The sequence below is a fragment of the Peromyscus leucopus genome, chromosome X, assembly GCF_004664715.2.
Source record: "Peromyscus leucopus breed LL Stock chromosome X, UCI_PerLeu_2.1, whole genome shotgun sequence".
NCBI classification, from domain to species: domain Eukaryota; kingdom Metazoa; phylum Chordata; class Mammalia; order Rodentia; family Cricetidae; genus Peromyscus; species Peromyscus leucopus.
Window position 1 is genome coordinate 56115211 of NC_051083.1, and position 23089 is coordinate 56138299.

Here is a 23089-nt window from a genome sequence, read left to right on the forward strand (position 1 = left end):
ACCTAATGATGCAACTCAAAAATTTGGAAAAGCGAGGACAAGCCAAATTCAAATTCAGGCAATGGCAAGAAATAATAAAAATAAAAATTAGAGGGAAGATTAATGAAATAGATACAAAGAAAACAAAACAAAGAATCAATAAATCCAAGAGCTGATTCTTTGAGAAGACAAAAAAGATTTACAGACCTCTGGCCCAAATAACCAAAAGACAGAAAGGTACCTAGCTCAAACCCATGGCCTCTGTTGAACCAACCCTCTTTGTGTGAAAACTGCATTTCCTGGATAAGTCTCATCTTCTCTTTCTCTACTTCCCCTAAACATCTGCCATCTGCAAACTGATGGGCATATTTCTAGATCTGTGGCCATGAACTCTTCATTTACGAGTTCCCCTTGTCTGACGTAATTCAGATGCATAGTATTTTTGGCACCATAGAAGCTAGATGGAAATGAAGGAGGCTTTTGAATGAGTGATAACCAACAGTTGCCTAATTGGACTTAAGTTCTGTTCAACAAGAGGGAAGTCATGCCTGGTACTAGAAATCTAACCAACTTTCTAGGTCATGGACTTTAGAAAAGAATCTACTACTTGCACTTTGCAAGACCAGCATAAATCCTTATTACACTTTAAATCTTATCCTTATTTCCACAACTATTACGCCTCATCAAAGGATCTTTTCTCTACAGAAAATAGAAAGCATCACAGAAAATGGACACAATGCAGAGATCAATGGGTTGTGGGAAAAGCAGCCCCAAAGTATACCTTTACATCACAGCTACTGCATCTATAGTTCAGGGAACATCACAGAAGAGGTTGCAGGAAGATTTTTTTAAAAGCCAGAATATTAGGAAGTCTTCTGTGAAATAGTCTCTCCAAATAAACAACTAACAAACAACAACAAAACAAAACAAAACAAAACTCCAAAACAGCTCCATATAAAAGACAAGAACAATGGTAATAGACATGCCAATGTAGAAGGAGGATTTGTTTCTCACGGTAGTTGCTAGGTACCTATAGTTCTTTGTCTAGGGGTGAGGCCCTGTGAAAGTTCCTCCTTCTACATGGGCCTCACCCCTAGACAAAGAACTATAGGTACCTAGCAACTACCGTGAGAGACAAAATTACCTCTTCCAGCAATGAGGCACCTAATTTTTTATCTCATATGAAGTGGTCAGTACTGAAATCATACACAGAAACAACAAAATGGATTCAGAATGTTGTAGTAATATATTTGTGCATACATATGCACATGTGTATAACAATAATAAATAAAAGGTCATCAATTTGAGAGGGGGCAGAGGGCAGAGGAACATGGAAGAAGACATTAGAGAGAGGGAACTTGGAAGGGTCTGGAAGGAGGAAAGGGATATGTGTAAGAAATGTACTTCCATTTTAATTTAAAATGTATAAAATAAAATTTTAAAATCCAAAAAAATGAACATTAAGTGAAAAATCATTGTGATTTATCTAAAGTCAACATATCACAGAGATACCTGTTCACAAATGTTATTTTCATCCCTATTCATAATAGCTAAGTTATGGAACTAAACTAGGTGTGCAACCACAGAATATGGATAAAGAAACTGTTGCACATATACATGATGGAAGTTCTTTTCAACTGTAAAGACGAGTGGAGTTTTGTTGTTTGTAGAAAAAGGTATGCAATTAGAAACAATCATATTTAAAGAATAAAATAAGCCGGGCTGTGGTAGAGTGGGCCTTTAATCCCAGCACTTGGGAGGCAGAGGCAGGTGGAACACTGTGAGTCTGAGGTCAGCCTGGTCTACAGAGAAAGTTCCAGGACGGCCAGGACTACATAGTAAGACCCTGTCTCAGAAAAAAAAAAAGAATGAAATGAAAGAAACTAATTTCAGAAAGACAAATGTTCTCTATATCCTCTCATTTGTGGTTGCTAGAGTTTATATAGTCACAAAATTTATACTTTCTCCATATAAAAATATGTAGAAAATTAATGTGGAGGTCAACATTTCTAGTGAAACAAAGAAAAATAATAAGTAGAGAGCAAACAGGCTCAGTGTGTGTGTGTATTCTTGTAAGGAAATGTTTACCTAATTAATAACATTTGAATTGACAAAATATAATTATTAATTTATTTAAAAGCTATAATACTGTGCACATTACACATTAAAATTGGAATACTTATGTAATCAAACATGCATTCCTAAGAACATTGAACTGTAATCATGAGAGAATAAAGGTGGAAAAATTATTTCTATAGATTTTTTTATGAATATAGAGCTGTCATAGTTCTGTAAAAAATGTCTTAAGACTCCTAGAGACTTAAAAAATACGTATTGAGAACCACTATGCTTATTGACATTCTAAATTTTCTTTCTGTGTTTGTTTTTGGTCCAGAACTTCTAGTATATAAAAGTTCACATGAATTTACAATATACACAGACATCTTGTAAGTGAAAGACTTTAACTACTATATATGTAGCTTTGATTTGTCATCAGATATGGGTGTATGTTGATAGAATCTGTACTTTGCTCAGTACTCAACAGTCAAGTTACTATTTCATAATCTATCCTAGTCCCCTGTGCTTATTTTCTAAAATGTTATAATATCTACATACTAAAATGACACACAAAAATAAAATAGAGCACAAAAAATTGCTTACCCAAACATTATATAAAGGTCATGGTTATAACAACCCAAAAAAGTACCTAGCAACCAGTTTCCAATTCCAGCAGCTTCATGCTAAGACTTAGAGAAATCATGAAATTTTTAAAGTAAGGACTGAATGCTACTCTAAATTCTGCAGAAATGTATATGACAGGGGTCCCCTTCCTACCTTTCGCTTAATGTTTTCAAGAAGACAGGCTCCTCCTTTTTTGAAGAGTGGATGCTGAAATTCCAGAGATAATTTCTTCTCGCTAGTCTTTTCACTCTGCAGTGCAATCACTTTTCGGAAACCATCTAGTGCAAAGAATGAAAATTAAAATTAAACAATAACAATGTTATATAATGGATTCTAACAAGAAATTTGGAAGGATCCGAACAGATAAGCAATGTTCAAAATGTCTGATGGTCATAAAAGACAAATTGATATACTCTAATTGCTTAACTTCAATCTTGGATACTACTACCTCTTCTTGTTGTTCTTTGTGTCTGTGGCTTGTGTGTGTGTGTGTGTGTGTGTGTGTGTGTGTGTGTGTGTGTGTGTGCAAGCATCTGATCTGGTGTAGTCTCCTGTGTAGGAGCATGTACAGACCAGAGGTTGATGCCATGATGTCTTCTTCAATTTCCTACCTACCATATTTTTTGAGGCATCTCTCATTGAACTTGGAATTTGCTGTTATGTCTAAACTGGCTGGCCAAGTGAATTCCTTGGATCTGTCTTTCTCTGTCCTCTACCCCTCAGTTCTGGGATTTAAGATGTGCAACATCCACCTGGCTTTTATATTGGTCAAGAGAGTCTGAACCCATTTCCTCACACTTGTACAAGGACATTACCAACTGAGCTGTCTTCCTGGTTCCAGAATTTGAGATCTACTGGTTTAATTTAAATTGCTTATATACAACTTGGCAGTGACTCTAGAGTCTAAATAAATAAGGATGGGTTACATATATATTTATATATAATATTCAAGCCTCACTTTAACCAACAGATTCTAATCTTTCCAACCACTGACTAATTGCCAAGATGCCACAATATCTCATGTATTTCCAAATGGGGGTAATACTACATGATCTGGGTTTTATCTCCTTTTGGTGCCATGTTAATCATTTGGAAAAATACTGAAAAAGAAAACAGTATGAAAAAGGAAGAAAAAAAATATGGAACCTCTCTCTCTCTCTCTCTCTCTCTCTCTCTCTCTCTCTCTCTCTCTTTCACACACACACACACACACACACACACACACACACAAACAAAAACAAAAAAACTAAAACAGGATTGCTAAAACAATCCTGACTAATAAAAGGATTGCTTGAGGTATCACCATCACAGATTTCAAGTTGTACTACAGAGCTATAGTAATAAAAACAGCATGGTGTTGCACAGAAACAGACTTGTTGATCAATGGAATTCAATTGAAGACCTAGACAAAAATCCACACACAGGCACCCACTTTTTTGATAAATAAACCAAAAATAGACACTCGAAAAAAAGGCAGCATCTTCAACAAATGTTGCTGGTAAAACTGGATGTCTTCATGTAGAAAAAAGGTAAATAGATCCATATCTATCACCCTCCACAAAACTCAAGTCCAAGTGGATCAAAGACTTCAACATAAAACCAGTCACATTGAATGTGATAGAAGTGAAAGTGGGGCACAGCCTTGAACTCATAGGTACAGGATACAACTTCCTGAACAGAACGCTAATGGTGCAGGCACTAAGACTAACAATTAATAAATGGAACCTTATGAGCTGAACAGCTTCCATAAAGCAAAGGACATTGTCAATAGGACAAAACATCAGCCTACAGAATGGAAAAAGATTTTTTTCCAATTCCACTTCCAAAATATATAAAGAACTCAAGAAACTAGATATCAAAAATCCAAATAATCCAGTTAAAAGGTAGTTACAGATATAAATGGAAAATTCTCAATAGAGGAGTCTCAAATGGCCGAGAAACAAAGAAACGTTCAACATCCTTAGCCAGCAGGGAAATGCAAATCTAACCTGCCTTGAGATTCCATCTTACACTTCTCAGAATGTCTAAGATCAATAATAAAATTGACAGTTCATGCTGGCAAGGATGTGGAACTAGGAGAGCACTCCTCCATTGCTAGTGGGATTACAAACTTGTACAGCCACTTTGGAAATCAATATGACAGTTTCTCAGAAAGATGAAAATCAATCAACTTCAAGATCCAGTTATACAACTCTTGGACATATACTTAAAGGACACCTGATTTTACTACAAGGACAGTTGCTCAACCATGTCCGTTGTTGCTCTATTCATAATAGCCAGAAACTGGAAACAACCTAGATGCTCCTCAATAGAAGAATGGGTAAAGAAAATGTGGCACACTTACACAGTGGAGTATATTAAGCTGCTAAAAAAATTGATATCATAAATTTTTCAGGCAAATGGATGGAACTAGAAAAAATAATCCTGAGTGAGATAATCCAGACCCAGAATGTTAAATATAGTATGTATTCGCTTATATGTGGATATTAGCCATTAAGTAAATGAAAACTGAGCTAGAATCCATACACCCAGAGAACTTAGGTATAAAGAAAGGGACTAGCTGTAATATAGGGATCTTTCTATGAGGCAAAAATAGAACAGATTTTGTGGGTGGACTGAGTTTGGGAGGCTGGAATGGGAGGATTATATGGGAAGTGTGAGTGGAGATAGGGTTGAGGGAGGGAATACAGGGAGAGACAGCTGGATTTGAGGGGCATTTGTGGGGTGGTGTGAAAACCCAGTGTGGTGGAAGCTTCCTAAAATATATGAAGGTGATCTGTTATGAGTATTTAAATAATTCATTAAAGTATGATTCATTAGAAGTATCCAAATAATGAGGGAGATGGAGTCCCGACTGGCCATCTCTTGTCACCAAATGAAGCTTCCAGTACCGAGACTCGGTTGCATCCAATTGAGTTGTTGGCCAAAGGGGTTCCATGGAAATTCCCAAACAACCTGGCCTGTTGCCAAAATAATAGGTTGGTCTCTCCAAACTGATGGCAAGGCCCCATTGCTAAAGACAACAATACAACTAATTGATCATGGAGATGTTGACCTAGTGCCTATGTACCTTTACCTCATGTTATAGTGCCTGGTGTGGGAAGGTCCTCTGCAGGGTACCAAGAGAGAAATGTAAACACCAACCCAGCTGCAAAACCTGCAAAATATGCTAGGACAATGGTGGCACAAGCCAATGTCTGATTTGACTTAAGGCCTGCTCCATGAAATGGAACCCATACCCTACACTGCTTGGGTGACAGAAAACCAGAGACTAGATAGCCCAGAGACCTAGGGTGAAACCAAATACTACTGATATAAAAAATAACAAAAATCGATTACTAATAATATTCTGCTATACTCATAGATCAGTGCCTTCCTCAGCCAGCATCAGTGCCTTCCTGCAGCAGATGGGAAAAAATACGAGACCAAATGCCAGGCATTAAGCAGAGAGAACATACAGCTTATGTTGCAACATACAGCTCTAAATCGAATGTCTCCATCAAATCCCTCTTCTCAGAGCTCAGAAAACCCATCGGGAAAAGATTGAAAGAATTTAAGAACCAGAGGAAATGGAGGACATATTAGCTCACAAAGACTGAAACAGTAAGCACAGGGCCAGCATGGGTCTGTGCTAAGTCCTCTGTGGATATATTATAGCTTTCAGTTTAGTATTTTTATTGGACACCTGAGTGTGTGAATGTGTGGTCTCTGATTCTTGTGCCTTCTCTTGGGCCTCTTTTCCTTATGTGCATTGTCCAACTTCAATATGATAGTTTTTTAATGTTATTATATTTTATTTTGTCATGTTTGCTTGTTGCCTCTTAGAAGCGTGCTCTCCTCTAATAAGAGAAAGAAAGAGAGGGCATCTGTATGGGAGGAGTCGGAGGAGGGGAAACTATAGTCAAGATATATTGTATGAGAAAATATATCTTTAATGAGAGGGGGAAATACATAAATAAGTAAATAAACAATTTTAAAAAAGAAAAAGGAAGAAAAACTAAAGGATATGGAGATATGACAAACTAGGCCATCTAATCCTAAGCAATAACAACAATTAACCAAATGAATATATATATTTATATTAAATATCTGAATAAAGATTTCTCAAAAGAATAATGTGTGTGTGTGTGTGTGTGTGTGTGTGTGTGTGTGTGTGTGTGTGTGTAAAAGTCCCTGGCTAGACAAAGAAATCTTGAGAAAAAAAAAAGGATAATGCTGGAGTGACTATCATATTACTTCTCAGGTGATATTGCAGATGTACAGTAGTTAAAACAGCATAGTGCTGGCAGGAAATTGGGCCAATGGAATAGAATTGAAGATCCAGATACATGTCCATGTAATTATTACTGCCTGGTTTTCTACAAAAATGCCAAAAATACTCACCGGAGGAAAGACAGATTCTTCCACAAATGGTCTAGGGAAACTCAATGTCTACATACAGAATGAAATTAGACCCATTTCTAGCACCCTGGCCAAAAGTCAACTTGAAGTAGACCAAAGACATTAATGTGAAATCTAACTCCTTAAAGTGCCAGAAAAGTTAAGATGTACTCTAAATGGAACTCCATTCTTTCAACAGCATTTTACAGATTCAATAAAACTGCAATCAGAATCCCCATGAATTAATGCCAACAATAGGCAAATGGAACACTGTGAAACTAAAAAGCTTCTTTATATGTTGATTTTATATCCTGCAACTTTGTGGAAAGTGCAGTAAGTTCTAGGAATTTTCTGGCAGTGTCCTTGGCATCTTTTATAGTATCACATCATCTCCAAATAGTGACAATTTGACTGCTTCTTTTCCTATTTGTATCCTTTTGTTTCAATTCTCTTGTTTTATGCTCTAGGTAGAACTTTGAGCACTATTTTAAATAGGAATAAAGATAGTTAGCAGTGTTTTGTTCCTGATTTTAATAAGGTTGATTCAAATTTTTCTCCATTTAAAGGTGATGTTGGCTGTGAATTTGTTATATTTTGAGGAATGTTCCCTCCAGTTCTATTTCCTCTAGCACTTTCGCCATGAAAAGGATGTTGAATTTTTGTCAAAGGCCTTTTGACCTCTATTGAGATAAGCATGAGATTTCTGTCTTTAACATATTTGTCAATTTGAATATGTTCTTCAGTGTTAGGGAATAACCTGTAGATGTCTGCTAGGTCCATTTGGTCTCTGATATTTAACTCTGATATTTCCCTTTCTTTTTTTTTTTTTCTTTCTGGATGTCCTGTCCATTGGTGAATGTATGGTACCAAAGTCATCTACTCTTACCATGCTGATGTTACTTTGTAGCTTGGTATCTACCAGTGTTTCTCTTTGTTCTAAAATATTCCTTTCAATAATCTTTGTAAGGCTTCTATGGTGGTCATACATGCTTTGAGTCTGTTTTTATCATGGAAAATTTTTGATTCCTCATCAATTATGATTGATAATTTTTCTGAGTGAAGTAATCTGTTGGAAATGTGTCCCTTGAATGTGACTTCTTCAATGATTACAGAGAGTTCTGGGGTGGGGGCAGTCATCTGGGCAACTTTAGTGATTCACAAAGGTGAAGAGCTCAGAGAAGGAGATCTCTTTCTCAGAGAGTTAGGAGGTAAGAAGGAATGGGGCCTAACTTGAGGTGAGACGGTGTGGCATCCCAAGACACTTTCTCCACTCTTACTTATTGTAGTATTGAAATTCTTAGCCAAAGCAATAAGACAAAAGAAGCAAATGAAAGAAGACATAAATATGAAATCCTTATTTACAGATGATATAATTCTATGCATAAGACAGTAAATATTCCACCCAGAACATGAACAGATGAACACTTTCAGCCAAATGGCAAGATAAAAAACTAACCCAATGCTATAATTCTATACATAAGACATTGGAAACATTCCACTCAAAATTAAACTGATAAACACTTTCATCAAAATGGCAGGATACAAAACTAACCCGCACATCAGTAGTAAGCATTGCTACATACCTATAACAAATGCTGAATAAATTAGAGAAACAATCTCATTCACAATTGTGACAAAGCCCTGCCTCAATCCTGAAATAGACCTAACCAGGGTAATGAAAACTTGTATAATGAAAATTTGAAAATACTCAAAATAAAAGGAAAGAAGACACTAAAAGATGTAAATACCTTTCATACTAATGGATTAGAAGAATAAATACTGTGAAAATGACCATTGTTTCAAATGTGATTTACAGAATGCAATCCCTATCAAGATTTTAATATCATTCTTCATGGAAGTAGAAAAAGATCTTAAAGCTGATTTTAATGCCCATAAGTCCTCAGATACAGAAAACAACACTTACCAAAAGAGTAACGATGAAGGTACTGCTATACCTAATTTTAAGTAATAATACACAGAAGCAGTAACAAAAACAACATAGTCCTGTGACAAAGACCAATAAATCAATGGAAAATAATAGAAGATCCAGATAGATCTTTTTATTTAGAATAAAACCCACAAAATTTAGACAACCAGTGTTGTCTATCTTGAAAATTAATTCATAGCAAGAACAAATGCACTTGTGAATGAATGCAGATAGATAGAAGTCAAAATATAAGTGTATATGAGTGACTGCATATATCAGACTCTACATTTGTGAATATGCAACTATCTGTATAGAGAGAATCTGAATGTTTGCCCAGGAGGGTGACCACATAGAGACAGGCTCTGCATCTGCATCCATGCAAGTGAGAACATACAGAAAACTCTTGCCTTGAGCCAAGACTAGAGACCACAAATAGGCAGATTTTGCAACTGAAGTCAAGTAAGTGATCACTTAGAAATAGATGTTGTATACTGTACAGTTGTCTTTTCATTACTGTCTTCATTTTTCATATTTATTTATCATGTATGTTCATGCATTCTATATCATATATGTGGAGGTCAGAAGACAGCTTGTGGGAGTTCTCTCTCCACCATGTAGGTTCCAGGAGTTGAACTCAGGTGAGCAGGCATGGGGGTAAGTACCTTTATCCACCTTCACTTTTACACTTATTTGAAATGTAACTTCAATTGTGTGAGCTAGCTTTGTCCTGTCCTGCTCGCTCTTTCCCCAACCTCACTTTCTTTGTATTCTTTCCTTTCACTCTCTTTTCCTTCATTTCTTTTCCTTCTCTCCTCTTCTTTCCTTTTTCTTGTTTCTTCCTTCCTTTTTGTGAAGGTTTATTTATCTTTACTTTTTGTGTATGAGTATCTTGCCCATGTGTAGGTTTATGTCCATGTGTGAGCAGTGTCCAAGGAGACCAGAAGAGGGAATCAGAATCCCCTAGGACTGGAATTAGAAACAGTTGTCAGCCACCCTGTGGGTGCTAGGAACCAAACTTGGATTGTCTAGAAGAGCAGTCAGTGCTTAATGTCTGAGCCATTTCTCCAGTAACCTTGAACTCTTTCTTTATTGCTTGCTTGCTTGTTTTTCTTTAGGGTTGTCTTTGAGGCTGAAGGCATCTTTCTGCCTTCGCCTCTCAAGTTCTGAAATTGTTTTAAGTTGTCTGCATTTCTTTTCCTTTCTATTTTTATTGTATCTTCAGGTAGTGCTTCCTTATGTGCTACCATTATTTGCTCATTTCTATTTACATTTCCCCCTTCTATTCTTCTTCTTTTTCTGTTGCTGAATTTCTGAGGTACTATGGTTTCTCCATCTGAGAGCCCAGATAACCTGATATCAGCATTTCTGTCTGTGTCCACATGTCTATCTGCTTGTCTTTATTACCCTGCTGTTCCAGTCAAGTCCATTCCTAGAGCCATGCTGGAAATGGCAGGAAAACAACTCTGATGAGCAGACACTAGGAATGGAAAAGCATTTGAGGAAGGAAAGCATTTGATGTAAAGAAAATATGATTAAGAAAGTCATTGATATAGGAAAGTGCACGAGAGACAGTTCTACACAAAGTGTGGCCCAGGGACTGTTACTAATCCTTTTGTTTGTAATCCTGTTGTTATTAATTGACTATCTATCATATTCAAATATTGTGTAAATCTATTTTTATATTTCTCAAAGTATTTAAGATAAATTTGGTGTCTTTTTGATGTTTTAAATTTAGTTAAAATATAATTAGATCATTTCTCCCTTCCCTTTCCTCCCTCCAGCCCCTTTCACTTTTACCCCTTCTTTTCCTCCCAAATTCACTGCCTTGTTTTCTTGAACTGTTGTTGGTACATGTATGTAAATGCACAGACACATAAATAAAACTTGCTGAGTCTGCTCACTATTGCTTGTGTGTATGTGATTTCCAGGTTGACCACTTAGTATTGGGCTCAACTATTAAGGGGCCCAATTATGTGGAAGACTATTTCTTCTACTCTCAGTAGTCTGTAAGTTGCCTGTATTTCTTTCTCTAGGGATGGAGTCTTGTGAGATTTCCCCTTTCCACCTAAGTATGTCTACTGGGGCTGTTCCTGTTCAGGTCTGGTTTAGGCTACCATGTGGTTGAAGTATCATAGGTAAAGCTTCCCTATTATTTCTAGGAGACACAATCTTGTACAGACTTCCTGGGCCTCTGGCTCTTACAATCTTTCCATTCCCCCTTTTGACATGTTGTGTTGTGGATTTATCTATTGTGGCTGGACATCCCATGAACTGTTGATCTTTGTATTTTGACTAGTTGTGGATTGGAATTATTTAACATACAAGTCACAATAGTTGACTTGAAAAGTAGATATAAGGTATATAAAGAGTAATTATCCAGTCCTAGAGGCAAGCAGCTCCTCCTCCACCACCACCACCCATTGGATCCTGTAATCTCCAAGACCTACTCTGTGGCCTAAACCCACCAAGCCCATCATGCTCCCCCTGGCCAACCATCCCCCCCCAAAGTCAGCAGCCCCTAGAGGCACAAGCACCACCTGCACCAATTGGAAGAAGAGCCCCTAGAGGCACAAACATCACCTGCACCAATTGGATGAAGAGCCCCTAGAGGCACAAACACCACTTGCACCAATTGGAGTATGAGCAGCCTCCCCATGAGCAACCTTCTCCACCAATATCAGCAGATACTAAAGGCACAAATGCCACTCACACCCGTTGGAAGAGCAGGCACAAGTAAAGCCCACACCAGCCAGAAGAACTGGACAATATGCTGGGCTTAGGCACCCAAAACCCCACAAACCTCAGCTGAGAGAACCCTACTGGGCCTGACAACCAGCCAATCACCAGAACCCTTGGCCATTCAGGGCAAAAGACAATAAAGGAAACAGACAATAAAGGAACGAAAGACCCATCCAACAAAGAGATCACAAGGATCAACACCTGTTCCTATAATTATCCCAAACGCAGATGGATAGACAGAGTGTAAGAACACATTAAACAACATAAAGAGCAATGTGGCACCACCAGAACCTAGTGATTCTACAGCAGCAAGACCTGAACATCCCAATGCAGATGAAGCAGAAGAAAATGACCTTAAAAATAACTTTATGAAGATAATAGAGGCCTTTAAAGAGGAAATGAAAAATTCCCTTAAGGAAATGAAGGAAAAGAAAAACAAAAAATTTGAAAAAATCAATAAATACTTGAAAGAAAGCCAAGAAGATCAAGAAAAAACAATCAAACAGGTGAAGAAAATAGTTCAAGATTTGAAAATTGATACAGAGACAATAAAGAAAATACAAACTGGGGGAATTCTGAAAATGGTAAATCTGGGTAAATGAATAGGAACTACAGATGCAAGCATAGCCAACAGAATACAAGAGACAGAAAAGCAAACCTCAGGTCTTGAAGATATGATAGAGGAAATAGATGCATTGGTCAAAGCAAATGTTAAATCCAACAAATGCTTAACACAAAAAAAAAAAACCAGGAAATCTGGGACACCATGAAAAGACAAAACATAAGAATAATAGGGACAGAAGAAGGAGAAGATTTCCATCTAAAATGCACAGAAAATATATTCAACAAAATCATAGAAGAAAACTTTCCCAATCTAAAGAAGGCTATGCCTATGAAAACATAAGAGGATTACAGAGCACCAAATAGACTGGACCAAAAAAGGCCCATGGCCACATAATAAACAAAACACAAAACATACAGAATAAAGAAAGAATATTAAGAGCTGCAAAGTAAAAAGGCCAACTAACATATAAAGGCAGACGTATCAGAATTATATATACCCGACTTCTCAATGGAGACCCTGAAAGCCAGAAGGTCCTGGACAGATGTTTTGCAGACACTAAGAGACTAGAGATGCCATCCCAGACTACTGTACTCAGCAAAACTTTCAGTCACCATAGACAGAATAAACAAGATATTCCATGACAAGACAATATTTAAACAATACCTGTTCATAAATCCAGATCTACAGAAACTACTAGAAGGAAAACTCCAATCCAAGGAAGTTAGCTGCACCCACGAAAACACAGCCAATAGATAATCTCATACCAGCAAATCCCAAAGAAGTGAAACACACACACACACACACACACACACACACACACACACACACACACACACAGACACACACTACTACCACCAGCAACAACAAAAAAAACCAGGAATTAGTAATCACTGGTCATTAATATCTTATTATCAATGGTCTCAAGACACAGACTAACAGAATGGATACAAAAACAGGATCCATCCTTCTGCTGAATACAAGAAATATACTTCAACTTCAAAGACAAATATTACCACAGAGTAAAGGATTGGGAAAAGATTTTCCAATTAAATGGACCCAAGAAACAAGCTGGTGTAGCTATCCTAATCTCTAATAAAATAGACTTCAAACTAAATTTAATCAAAAGAGATGGAGAAGGACATTTGATATTCATCACAGGAAAAATCCATCAAGATGAAGTCTCAGTTCTAAACATTTATGCCCCAAATACAAGGGTACCCACATTTTTAAAATGCAGGGGGCTATGGGAATGTACAGTAGTGACAATTAGTATTTAGCAAGTTGACCCACCAGATGCATGGTTCCCTGTTGGTGGGTCCCACTTGGCAAATCCTTCGGGTTACTGACTGTGAATGACTGGTTGTTTTCTGTCCATAATTTTCTTGGGTGCCAGTGCTATGCCTCTCTAATAACACTTGTGGTGTTCTTTCCACAGCCCTTTGATAGTATGTCTTACACTTATTGGGCACACATATAGCTGTGAATGTTCTGGAAGATGATTTCTGCTTAGGATGTGTAATATTGATTTATAGAAATAATACTAGGATACTTTACATTACTCAGACTGACATCGGATTCTCAGTCACAAAAGCAGCCTTTTACACAGACATCTAATTTTGGACTTCAGAACAAATTCGAAACAGACTAGCTGCCCTTGCAGAAAATACACAAAGACTAATTTCCAGGTGTTGTTTACTGCTAGATCAAGGCCAGACTGTTTACAATGAGATATAGCTCCTGCAGTAGTTCTCTTTCTGTGTATACCCTGACCACTCAAGGTTCAGCCAATTGTTTACTGTCTGGGATCCCTCACCAACGTAGAGCTACTTGCATTGGCAGTGTGATATTACTAGCTTAGGAGAAACTACATGACTTATGTTATGAGTATGGGTAGGACCCTAAAAATGTAACTTACTATTGTCCAGAGCTATGTGAGAGCTGCTGCAGAAAGTGAGTGGTGTGTGTGTGTGTGTGTGTGTGTGTGTGTGTGTGTGTGTGTGTGTGTGTACTGAGTGAGAGATAAAGAAAAAACATGAGAGAAGTGGGAGTGAGTGAGTGACTGAGTAAAGAATGAATGAATAATGTAAAAGAAGAGAGCTGTGTAAAAAAGCTGCTGCTACATAGAGGAGCTGTGCTTAGGAACGGTGTAAAGTGCTGTATAATGAGAGAGCTATGTAAATAAGATGTTTAGCTGTGGCTGTGTGGAGATTTGTAATTGTGTGGAGGCAAGGAAGATGAAGCTGTATAGAAAAGAGTTGTAAAAGAGAAATGTATGTGAAAGAAAGCTATGTAGCCATGTGAAAAGTTGTATGTAAAGATATATAGCTGTATGCGGCAGTGTGGAGATATGTAGTTGTGTGGAGACAGAGTCAGAAGCCACTTTTAAGATGAATTAAAAGAGAAAGTTACAATCAGAAAGCATGTGTTACCTTATTTTACCAGTCAGATAGATAGAAACTTATTTATAAATACGCTCAGATAGAAAAAGTCTAGCCTCTAGACAGAAAAGAATTTTTTCTTAATCCATAGCTACTCTGGGGTCTTCTATTCAGAACCCTGGAGCAGTTCTGGGGAGCTGGCCTCCCACAGTCTGTGATAGTAAAAGAAACATTACTAAAGCTTTAAATCACACATCAAACCCCACACGATAATGGTGGGAGACTTCAACACCCCACTCTCACCAATGGACATGTCTGCCAGACAGAAACTTAACAGAGAAATAAGGGAACTAACAGATGTTATGACTCAAATGGACTTAACAGACATCTATAGAACATTTCACCCAAACACAAAAGAATATACCTTCTTCTCAGCACCTCATGGAACCTCTAAAATTGATCACATACTCAGCCACAAAGCAAATCTCAACAGATACAAAGAAATTGTAATAACTCCTGTATCTTATTGGATCACCATGGCTTAAATTTAGAATTAAACAACAACACAAACTACAGAAAGTCTACAAACTCATGGAAACTGAACAATGCTCAACTGAATTACCACTGGGTCAAGGAAGAAATAAAGAAATAAAAGATTTCCTAGAATTCAATTAAAATTAATGCACAACATACCCAAATTTATGGGACACTATGAAAACAGTACTCAGAGGAAAGTTCACAGCACTGTGTCCACATAAAGCATTAGAGAAATCTCACACTAGCAACTTAAGAGCACACCTGAAACTCTAGAACAAAAAGAAGCAAAGAAGCAAACTCACTCAGGAGGAGTAGACAACAGGATAATAATCAAACAGAGGGCCGAAATCAATAAAATAGAAACAAAGAGAACAATATAAAGAATTAATGAGACAAAGAGTTTGTTCTTTGAGAAAATCAACAAGATTTGGACAAATATTTATTCAAACCAGCCAAAAGACAACAGAAGCAGTCATTAAAAGTCTCCCAACCCCGCCCCCCAAAGCCCAGGGCCAGATGGTTTCAGCGCAGAATTCTACCAGAATTAAAAAGAAGAGCCAATACCAATACTCCTCAAATTGTTCCACACAATAGAAACAGAAGGAACATTGCCAAACTGTTTTTTATTAGGCTACAATTACCCTGATAACCAAACCACACAGAGATGCAACAATGAAAGAGAATTACAGACCAATCTCCCTCATGAACATTGATGCAAAAATACTCAATAAAATACTGGCAAACAGACTCCAAGAACATATTTTAAAAAATGATCCATCAGTGATGCAGGTGTGGTTCAACATATGAGAATCTGTCAGTGTAATTCACCATATAAAGAAACTGAAAGTAAAAAACACACATGATCCTTTCATTAGATGCTGAAAAATCCTTTCATAAAATCCAATACCCCTTCATGATAAAGGTCTTGGAGAGATCAGGGATACAAGGAACATACCTAAACTCAATAAAAGCAACATACAGCAAGCCAACAGCCAACATCAAATTAAATGGAGAGAAACTCAAATTGATTCCACTAAAATCAGGAACAAGACAAGGCTGTCCACTCTCTTCATATCTATTCACTATAGTATTCAAAAAGTTCTAGCCAGAGCAATAAGACAACAAAAGGAGACCAAGGGGATACAAAAGAAATCAGAGAAAAATCACCCTTTACAACTGCCACAAATAAAATAAAGTATCTTGGGGTAACTCTAACCAAACAACTGAAAGACCTGTATGACAAGAACTTTAAGTCTTTGAAGAAAATATCAGAAAATGGAAAGATCTCCCATGATCATGGATAGGTAGGATTAACATAGTAAAAATGGCAATCTTAACTAAAAGCAATCTACAGATTCAATGCAATCCCCATCAAAATCCCAATACAATTCTTCACAGACCTGGAAAGAACAAAACTCAACTTCATATGGAAAAATAAAAAACTGAGGATAGCCAAAACAATCCTGTACAACAAAGGAACTTCCAGAGGCATCATGATCCCTGACTTCAAGCTCTACTATAGAGCTATAGCAATAAAAAACAGCTTGGTATTGTCATGAAAACAAACATGTGAATCAATGGAATAGAATCGAAGGCCCTGATACAAATCCACACAACTATGAAAACCTGAGTTTTGACAAAGAAACCAAAACTGTCCAAATGGAAAAAAGAAAGCATCTTCAGCAAATGGTGCTGGCATAACTGGATGTCAACATGTAGAAGAATGCAAATAGATCCATGTTTATCACCGTGCACAAAACTTAAGTCCAAGTAGATCAAAAACCTCAACATAAATCCAGTCTCACTGTACATGACAGAAGAGAAAGTGGGGAGTAGCCTTGAACAAATTGGCAGCGGAGACTAATTCCTGAAAAGAACACCAGTAGCACAGACACTGAGATCAACCATTAATAAATGGGATCTCTTGAAACTGAAAAGCTTCTGTAAGGCAACGGACACTGTCAATAAGACAAAACATCAGCCTACAGAATGTGAAAAGATCTTCACCAACCCCACATCTGACAGAGGGCTAATCTCCAAAAGTATATAAAGAACTGAAAAAACTAGACATCAAAACACCAAATAATCCAATTAAAAAATGGGATACAGATCTAAACAGAGAATTCTCAACAGAAGAATCCCAAATGGCTAAAAGGCATTTAAGGAATTGTTCAACACCCTTAATCATCAGGGAAATGCAAATCAAAATGACTCTGAGATACCATCTTACACATGTCAGAATGGCTAAGATCAAAACACTGATGACAGCTTATGTTGGAGAGGGTGTGGAGTAAGGGGAATACCCCTCCACTGCTGGTGGGAGTGCAAACTTGTACAGCCACTTTGGAATTCAGTACGGCAGTTTGTCAGAAAATTGTGAATCAATCTACCTCAATACCCAGCAATACCACTCTTGGGCATATACCCAAAGGATGCTCAATCATACCACAAGGACACTTACTCAACTGTGTTCATAGCAGCATTATTTGTAGTAGCCAGAACCTAGAAATAACCTAAATGCCACTCAACTGAAGAATGGATAAAGAAAATGTGGTACATTTACACAGTGGAGTATTTATTCAGTGGTTAAAAAAAATGACATCATGAAATTTGCAGGCAAATGGATGGAACTAGAAAAAAATCATCCTGAGTGAGGTAACACAGACCCAGAAAGACAAGCATGGTATGCCCTCACTTGTAAATGGATATTAGATGTAAAGCAACGGATAATCAGGCTACAATCCACACTCAGAGAAGCTAGGTAACAAGGAGGACCCTAAGAGAGATGCATAGATGGCCCTGGGGAAGGGAAATAGAAGAGACCTCCTGGGTAAACTGGGGGCAAAGAGGGTTGAGGGAGGGGATGTAGGATGGAAACATGAGGGGTCAGAATGATCAAATTGGGGGAGGGACAGAGAGGGAGAGCAATGAAAGAGATATCTTGATGGAGGGGGCCATTATGCAGTTAGGGTGAAACCTTGTGCCAGGGAAAATCCCAGGAATCCACAAGGATGACCCTAGCTAAGACTCCTAGCAATAATGGAGAGGGTGCCTGAACTGGCCTTCTCCTGTAATCAGATTGGTGACTACCCTAACTGTCATTATAGAACCTTCATCCAGTAACTGATGGAAGCAGATGCAGAGATCCACAGCCAAGCATCAGGCCGAGCTCCTGGAGTCCTGTCGAAGAGAGGGAGGAGGAGTTGTACAAGATGGGGCAGGGGGTTGGGGGTGGGGGTGGGGGTGTCAAAATCATGATGGGGAAACCCACAGAGACAGCTGGCCTGTGCTCATGCGAGCACAGAGACCCTATTCCCATAGCTGGTGAGCCTGCATGCGACCAACCTAGGTCCTCTGCATATGAGTGACAGTTGTGCAGCTTGGTCTGTTTGTAGGGCCCCTAACAGAGGAACCAGAATCTGTCCTTGGCGCATGAGCTGGCTTTTTGGAACCTATTCCCTATAGTGGGATGCCTTGCACAGCCTTGATGCAGGGGTGGTGGTGGGAGGAGCTTATTCCTGCAGCAACTTGATATGCCATGTGCTGTTGACTGCCATGGGAGACCTTACCCTTTCTGAGGAGTGGATGGGGGTTGTGGAAAGGAGGTGAGGGAAGGAAATGGGAGAAACTGTGGTTGGTATGTAAAATAAATTTTTAAAATTTAATAATAATAAAAAGAACATACAATGCAATATATGCATGTTAATTTGGAAGAATTATATTCAGGGGAGTAATTAAGTATAAACCTCCATTATACAAACAACCATATTACCTTCCTAGAAATTTAATAGAACAACATGAACCCAAGACATTTGTCGACCTAGTATGAGGTGACAGTGAGTTCTAGGGCTGCTAAAATCTACCTGAGCATTCAATACCCGGTGGCATAGATACCAATGAGAAAAATTATATTTGAATAGGAGTCATTTGTCTCCCTAATAAAGCTTGTAAAATTCTGGAAAAGAAAGAGTAATTATCCTGTGAAGTGGAAATATGTACATATATTCCAATCACTTGCCTGGGAGATCCTTTCCCAGTCTATAATTTCTATTTCGGTAAAGGCAAAGGATACTGTTTCTGCTTCTCAAAGTAGAAAAAGGGCTAAGAAATATCTAAAAATATTCATTATTTTTCCTAGAAACTTTGGAAATGTAAATCAGAACAACTTTGAGACTTCATCTTACCCCAGTTATAATGGTCAAGATCAATGAAACAACCAACAAAAAATGCTGGAGCAGGTTCAAGGAAAAGGAACCCTTGTTTACTCTTGCTGGGATTGCAAACTGGTGCAGACACTCTGGAAATGGGTGTGCGGAATTCTTACAAGGCTAAAAATTATTCTGCCATATGATGCAGCTATACCACTCTGTGCCATATGCCCAAAGGACTCAACATCCTATTCCACAGGCATTTGCTCAGCTGATGTTATATTCCCAATAGCTAGGAAACAGAAGCAGCCTGAATGGCCTTTAACCAATGAGTGGATCATGAAAATGTGTTACCTGTATGCTATGGAATATTATTCAGCTGTAAAAGAAATGACATCATAAACTTTTCAGGTAAATGGACTAAACTAGAAAACATCATATTGAGTGTGGTAACCCAGACCAAGAAAACTAAGTATTGCTTGTTCTCTCTCATCTCAGGTTTTTAGCACCAAATCTTGAGATGAGAGCACTGATCCTGGAGTAAGTTCAAAGACCAGGAAAGTAAAAAGGAACCATTGCTAGGGTGGAGGTGGGAGAGAAAAGGGAATAGCAAGGTACAAGTGCTTTGACTGGGGAAATGGGAAAATACAGGCTCTAAATAGGGAGTTGGAAGGAGATAAATAAGAGAGTAAAATAATAGCAAAGATATATGACTTAATACAAGTAATAAGGAATCATACTACCAACTCTGTACCTTCATAAAGTCATGTAAGCCTCTGGGCTGAAAATGTTCCCTCCAAGAGCCAAAACCCATCTATCAAAAACCTTAACAGCAGACGGGAGGATCCTTCTTTTGAGTTGTTTGTCAGGGTTATCCAAGAGGCTCCCAAAATGTTACAGGCTATTGCTATTGAGCCTGGCTACCCCTTATATGTGGAAGATAATTCTCTATTGCTGAAAACCCCATACATTTTGGGCCCAGAGGCCCTTGAGTTGAAACTTTCCTGAATGCCTTAGGGAGGCCTGAGGACTTGCTTTCATGGTACCAGAAGGTGAACTAGAAGCTTCCAAAACAGGAAAGCAACCACCCGTCTTATCCAGCTATGAGGTCTATTAACTATAAAGACCAAAATGGTACATTAACCCTATGGGTACAGTAGTGGCATGCACAGCTTGGCACTAACCAACAGCTCTCTAATTGGACTTAAGTCCCTCTCAACAAGAGGAAAGTCGTGCCTGACACTGGAAATCTAGCAAACTAGCCAGGGCTAGTGAAGTCATGGATCTTGAAGGAAAATCTATAACCATCATTCTACTAAACCAAAACAATCTCTAACTACATTCTAAATATTTGTCCTCATTCCCTCAGATAAGTGTAGTCCTCACGCCTCATCAAGGAAACTTCTCTTTACAACAGATAGAAATCATTATGGAAAACCACAACCAATCAAAATGCAGAATTATGGAGTGCATTCCCAATCGACATAAAAACACTCCTGAGCCCAAGTTTCAGGGAACATTACAGAAGAAGTGGCAGAAAGTTGTAAAAGACAGAAGAGCCTGGTGGTGGTGGTGGTGGTGGCGGCGGCGGCGGCGGTGGTGGCGGCGGCGGCGGCAGCACATGCCTTTAATTCCAGCATTTGGGAGGCAGAGGCAGGAGGATCTCTGTGAGTTCGAGGCCAGCCTGGGCTACAGAATGAGTTCCAGGAAAGGTGCAAAGCTACACAGAGAAACCCTGTCTCGGAAAAAAAAAAAAAAAGAGGAACACAGAGTTTTCTGTGAAAATTGTACTTCCTACGGTTGGTTGGCTCGAACTGTTTGGGGGGGACACCCAGGCAAGGAGATTGGGATCCATCCCTGGTGCATGGGCAGGCTTCTGGAAATCCGGTGCCTGTGGTGTGACGCCTTGCGCAGCTTTGGTGAAGTGGGAAGGGGCTTGGACCTGCCTAGCTAGGCTCAGTGTGTTGGTCTCGGCTGACTCTCCCTGGGAGACCTTAATTTGGGACATGTGGGGATGTGGGGTGGCTTGGCAGGGAGGGCTGAGTGGTGGAAGGAGGGAGGAGGTGGGATCTGTGGGTGATATGTAGAGAGAGAAGAAAATTTCTTAATAAAGAAAAATGAAAAAAAAAAAGAAAATTGTGCTTCCTAGTAATGTCAGAAACCACACCCATATTCTCAGCAACAAGACTACCTAAATATGAGCTAAACAAGGTTAGCAACAATAGACATTCTAAGGTAGACGGGAGAAAGCCCAGAAGGCTTCAAGCCTACACAAAGAATTACAGGCAACTGAGGAATGTTGAGAGCAGGAGGGATACTCATCCCTAGGGAAGAGCACCTATTTGGCTATCCAATACCAAATAATTAACCCTGAAGAAATATATAAGAATGCACATATATTTATACATATGTTTTCATAAAAATGTGAATTATGAATGTAACTGTTATAAATATAACATTATATAGACTGAGCAGGTTGTATCTAGGTATATAGGAATATGTATGTATATACATATATGTATATATCAACAACTAGTGAAAAAAGAGCCCATGAATTTGAACGAAAGAAAGGCTGAGTATATAGGAAAGTTTGGAGGGAGGAAAGGGAAGGGGGAAATGATGGAATTATAATCTCAAAATATTTAAAAAAATTTAAAAGAAAAATAAAGTGCCCAATAAACACTTTTAAGATATTTGACATCCTTAGCTATCAGGGAAATGAAGATTAAAATGGCTTTAAGATTCTGTCTCATCAGACAGAACTTTCACAGTTCCAGGAGGTACTATTCAGGCTGCTGGAAAAGAAAAGGCATGGGTCATCTTAGTCTAGTCTTGAACTCTGCATCCTACAATATTGACATGTCAACAAGATGTGCCTAGTTATGTGTGACTATTATGTGGGCAAACAATTTGGAAATTTGAGAACATTTCCATAGGTAGGAAGTCACGCCTGGTACTATAAACCTAATCAGTAGTTCATGTCTGGGGAGGTCACTGTCCCTATGGGAAAACTCTATCGTCATTTTGCTAAGTGGTCATGTTATCAAACTGCCATCATATAAATATTTTTGTTTATATCTATAGATTAAAACTGCTCTCAATTTGATCAGAAAACCTTCTTTTCCTTCTTTTCTCACATTTGCAGTGATTAATCTAGAGACTCATAACTCATCAAAGTGATAAGAAAGAGTGAGCCATAAATCAGCATCTATATCAAAGCTCAGAAGACAGCAAGAAAGAGGGAGAAAAGAGGCTATAAGAGCCGGAGGATGGACAGAAGTGCTGTAAAATGTTTAGGACATGACATGGATGATGCACAAAAGACACACAGAAGCTGTGGTTACCTGCACAAGACTTGCAGAAGATCAAGTACGTTAAAAATCCATCATGAGCAGTTGGAGATTTAGCTCAGTGGTAGAGTGCTTGCCTACCCAGTGCAAGGCCCTGGGTTCGGTCCTCAGCTCCGAAAAAAGATCCATCATGAATGGAGGAAGGACTTTGGTGTCCCACCCCTGGCAGTTGATAGCTCCTGAGAAGAGAAAGTCCCTTGGGGATTTGGCCACTGGTAAGTTTTTCATGCTCCACTGGATGGCCCCACACCCATGTTCATATGGGCAGCAGTAATAAGATTCAATACACTAGGGAAAAATATATGAATGAATTTGTGGGGTGGAGTTGGAGACAGGCAGTAAAGGTAGCTATGATCAATATGCATTGGGCATATGAATGACATTTTCAAAGAATAAATGAATAT

At 38.4% G+C, this 23089-nt stretch overlaps 1 protein-coding gene across 1 annotated transcript in view; it reads right to left on the reverse strand.

Annotated features, from left to right (window-relative positions):
* LOC114706482 (heat shock factor protein 3-like) overlaps nt 1-23089 on the reverse strand; it is a 60066-nt gene that overhangs the window by 26269 nt on the left and 10708 nt on the right. The window contains exon 3 of the mRNA XM_028888874.2: nt 2815-2939. Coding sequence (XP_028744707.2) covers nt 2815-2939 — 125 coding nt within the window. The remainder of the gene's footprint in view (nt 1-2814; nt 2940-23089) is intronic.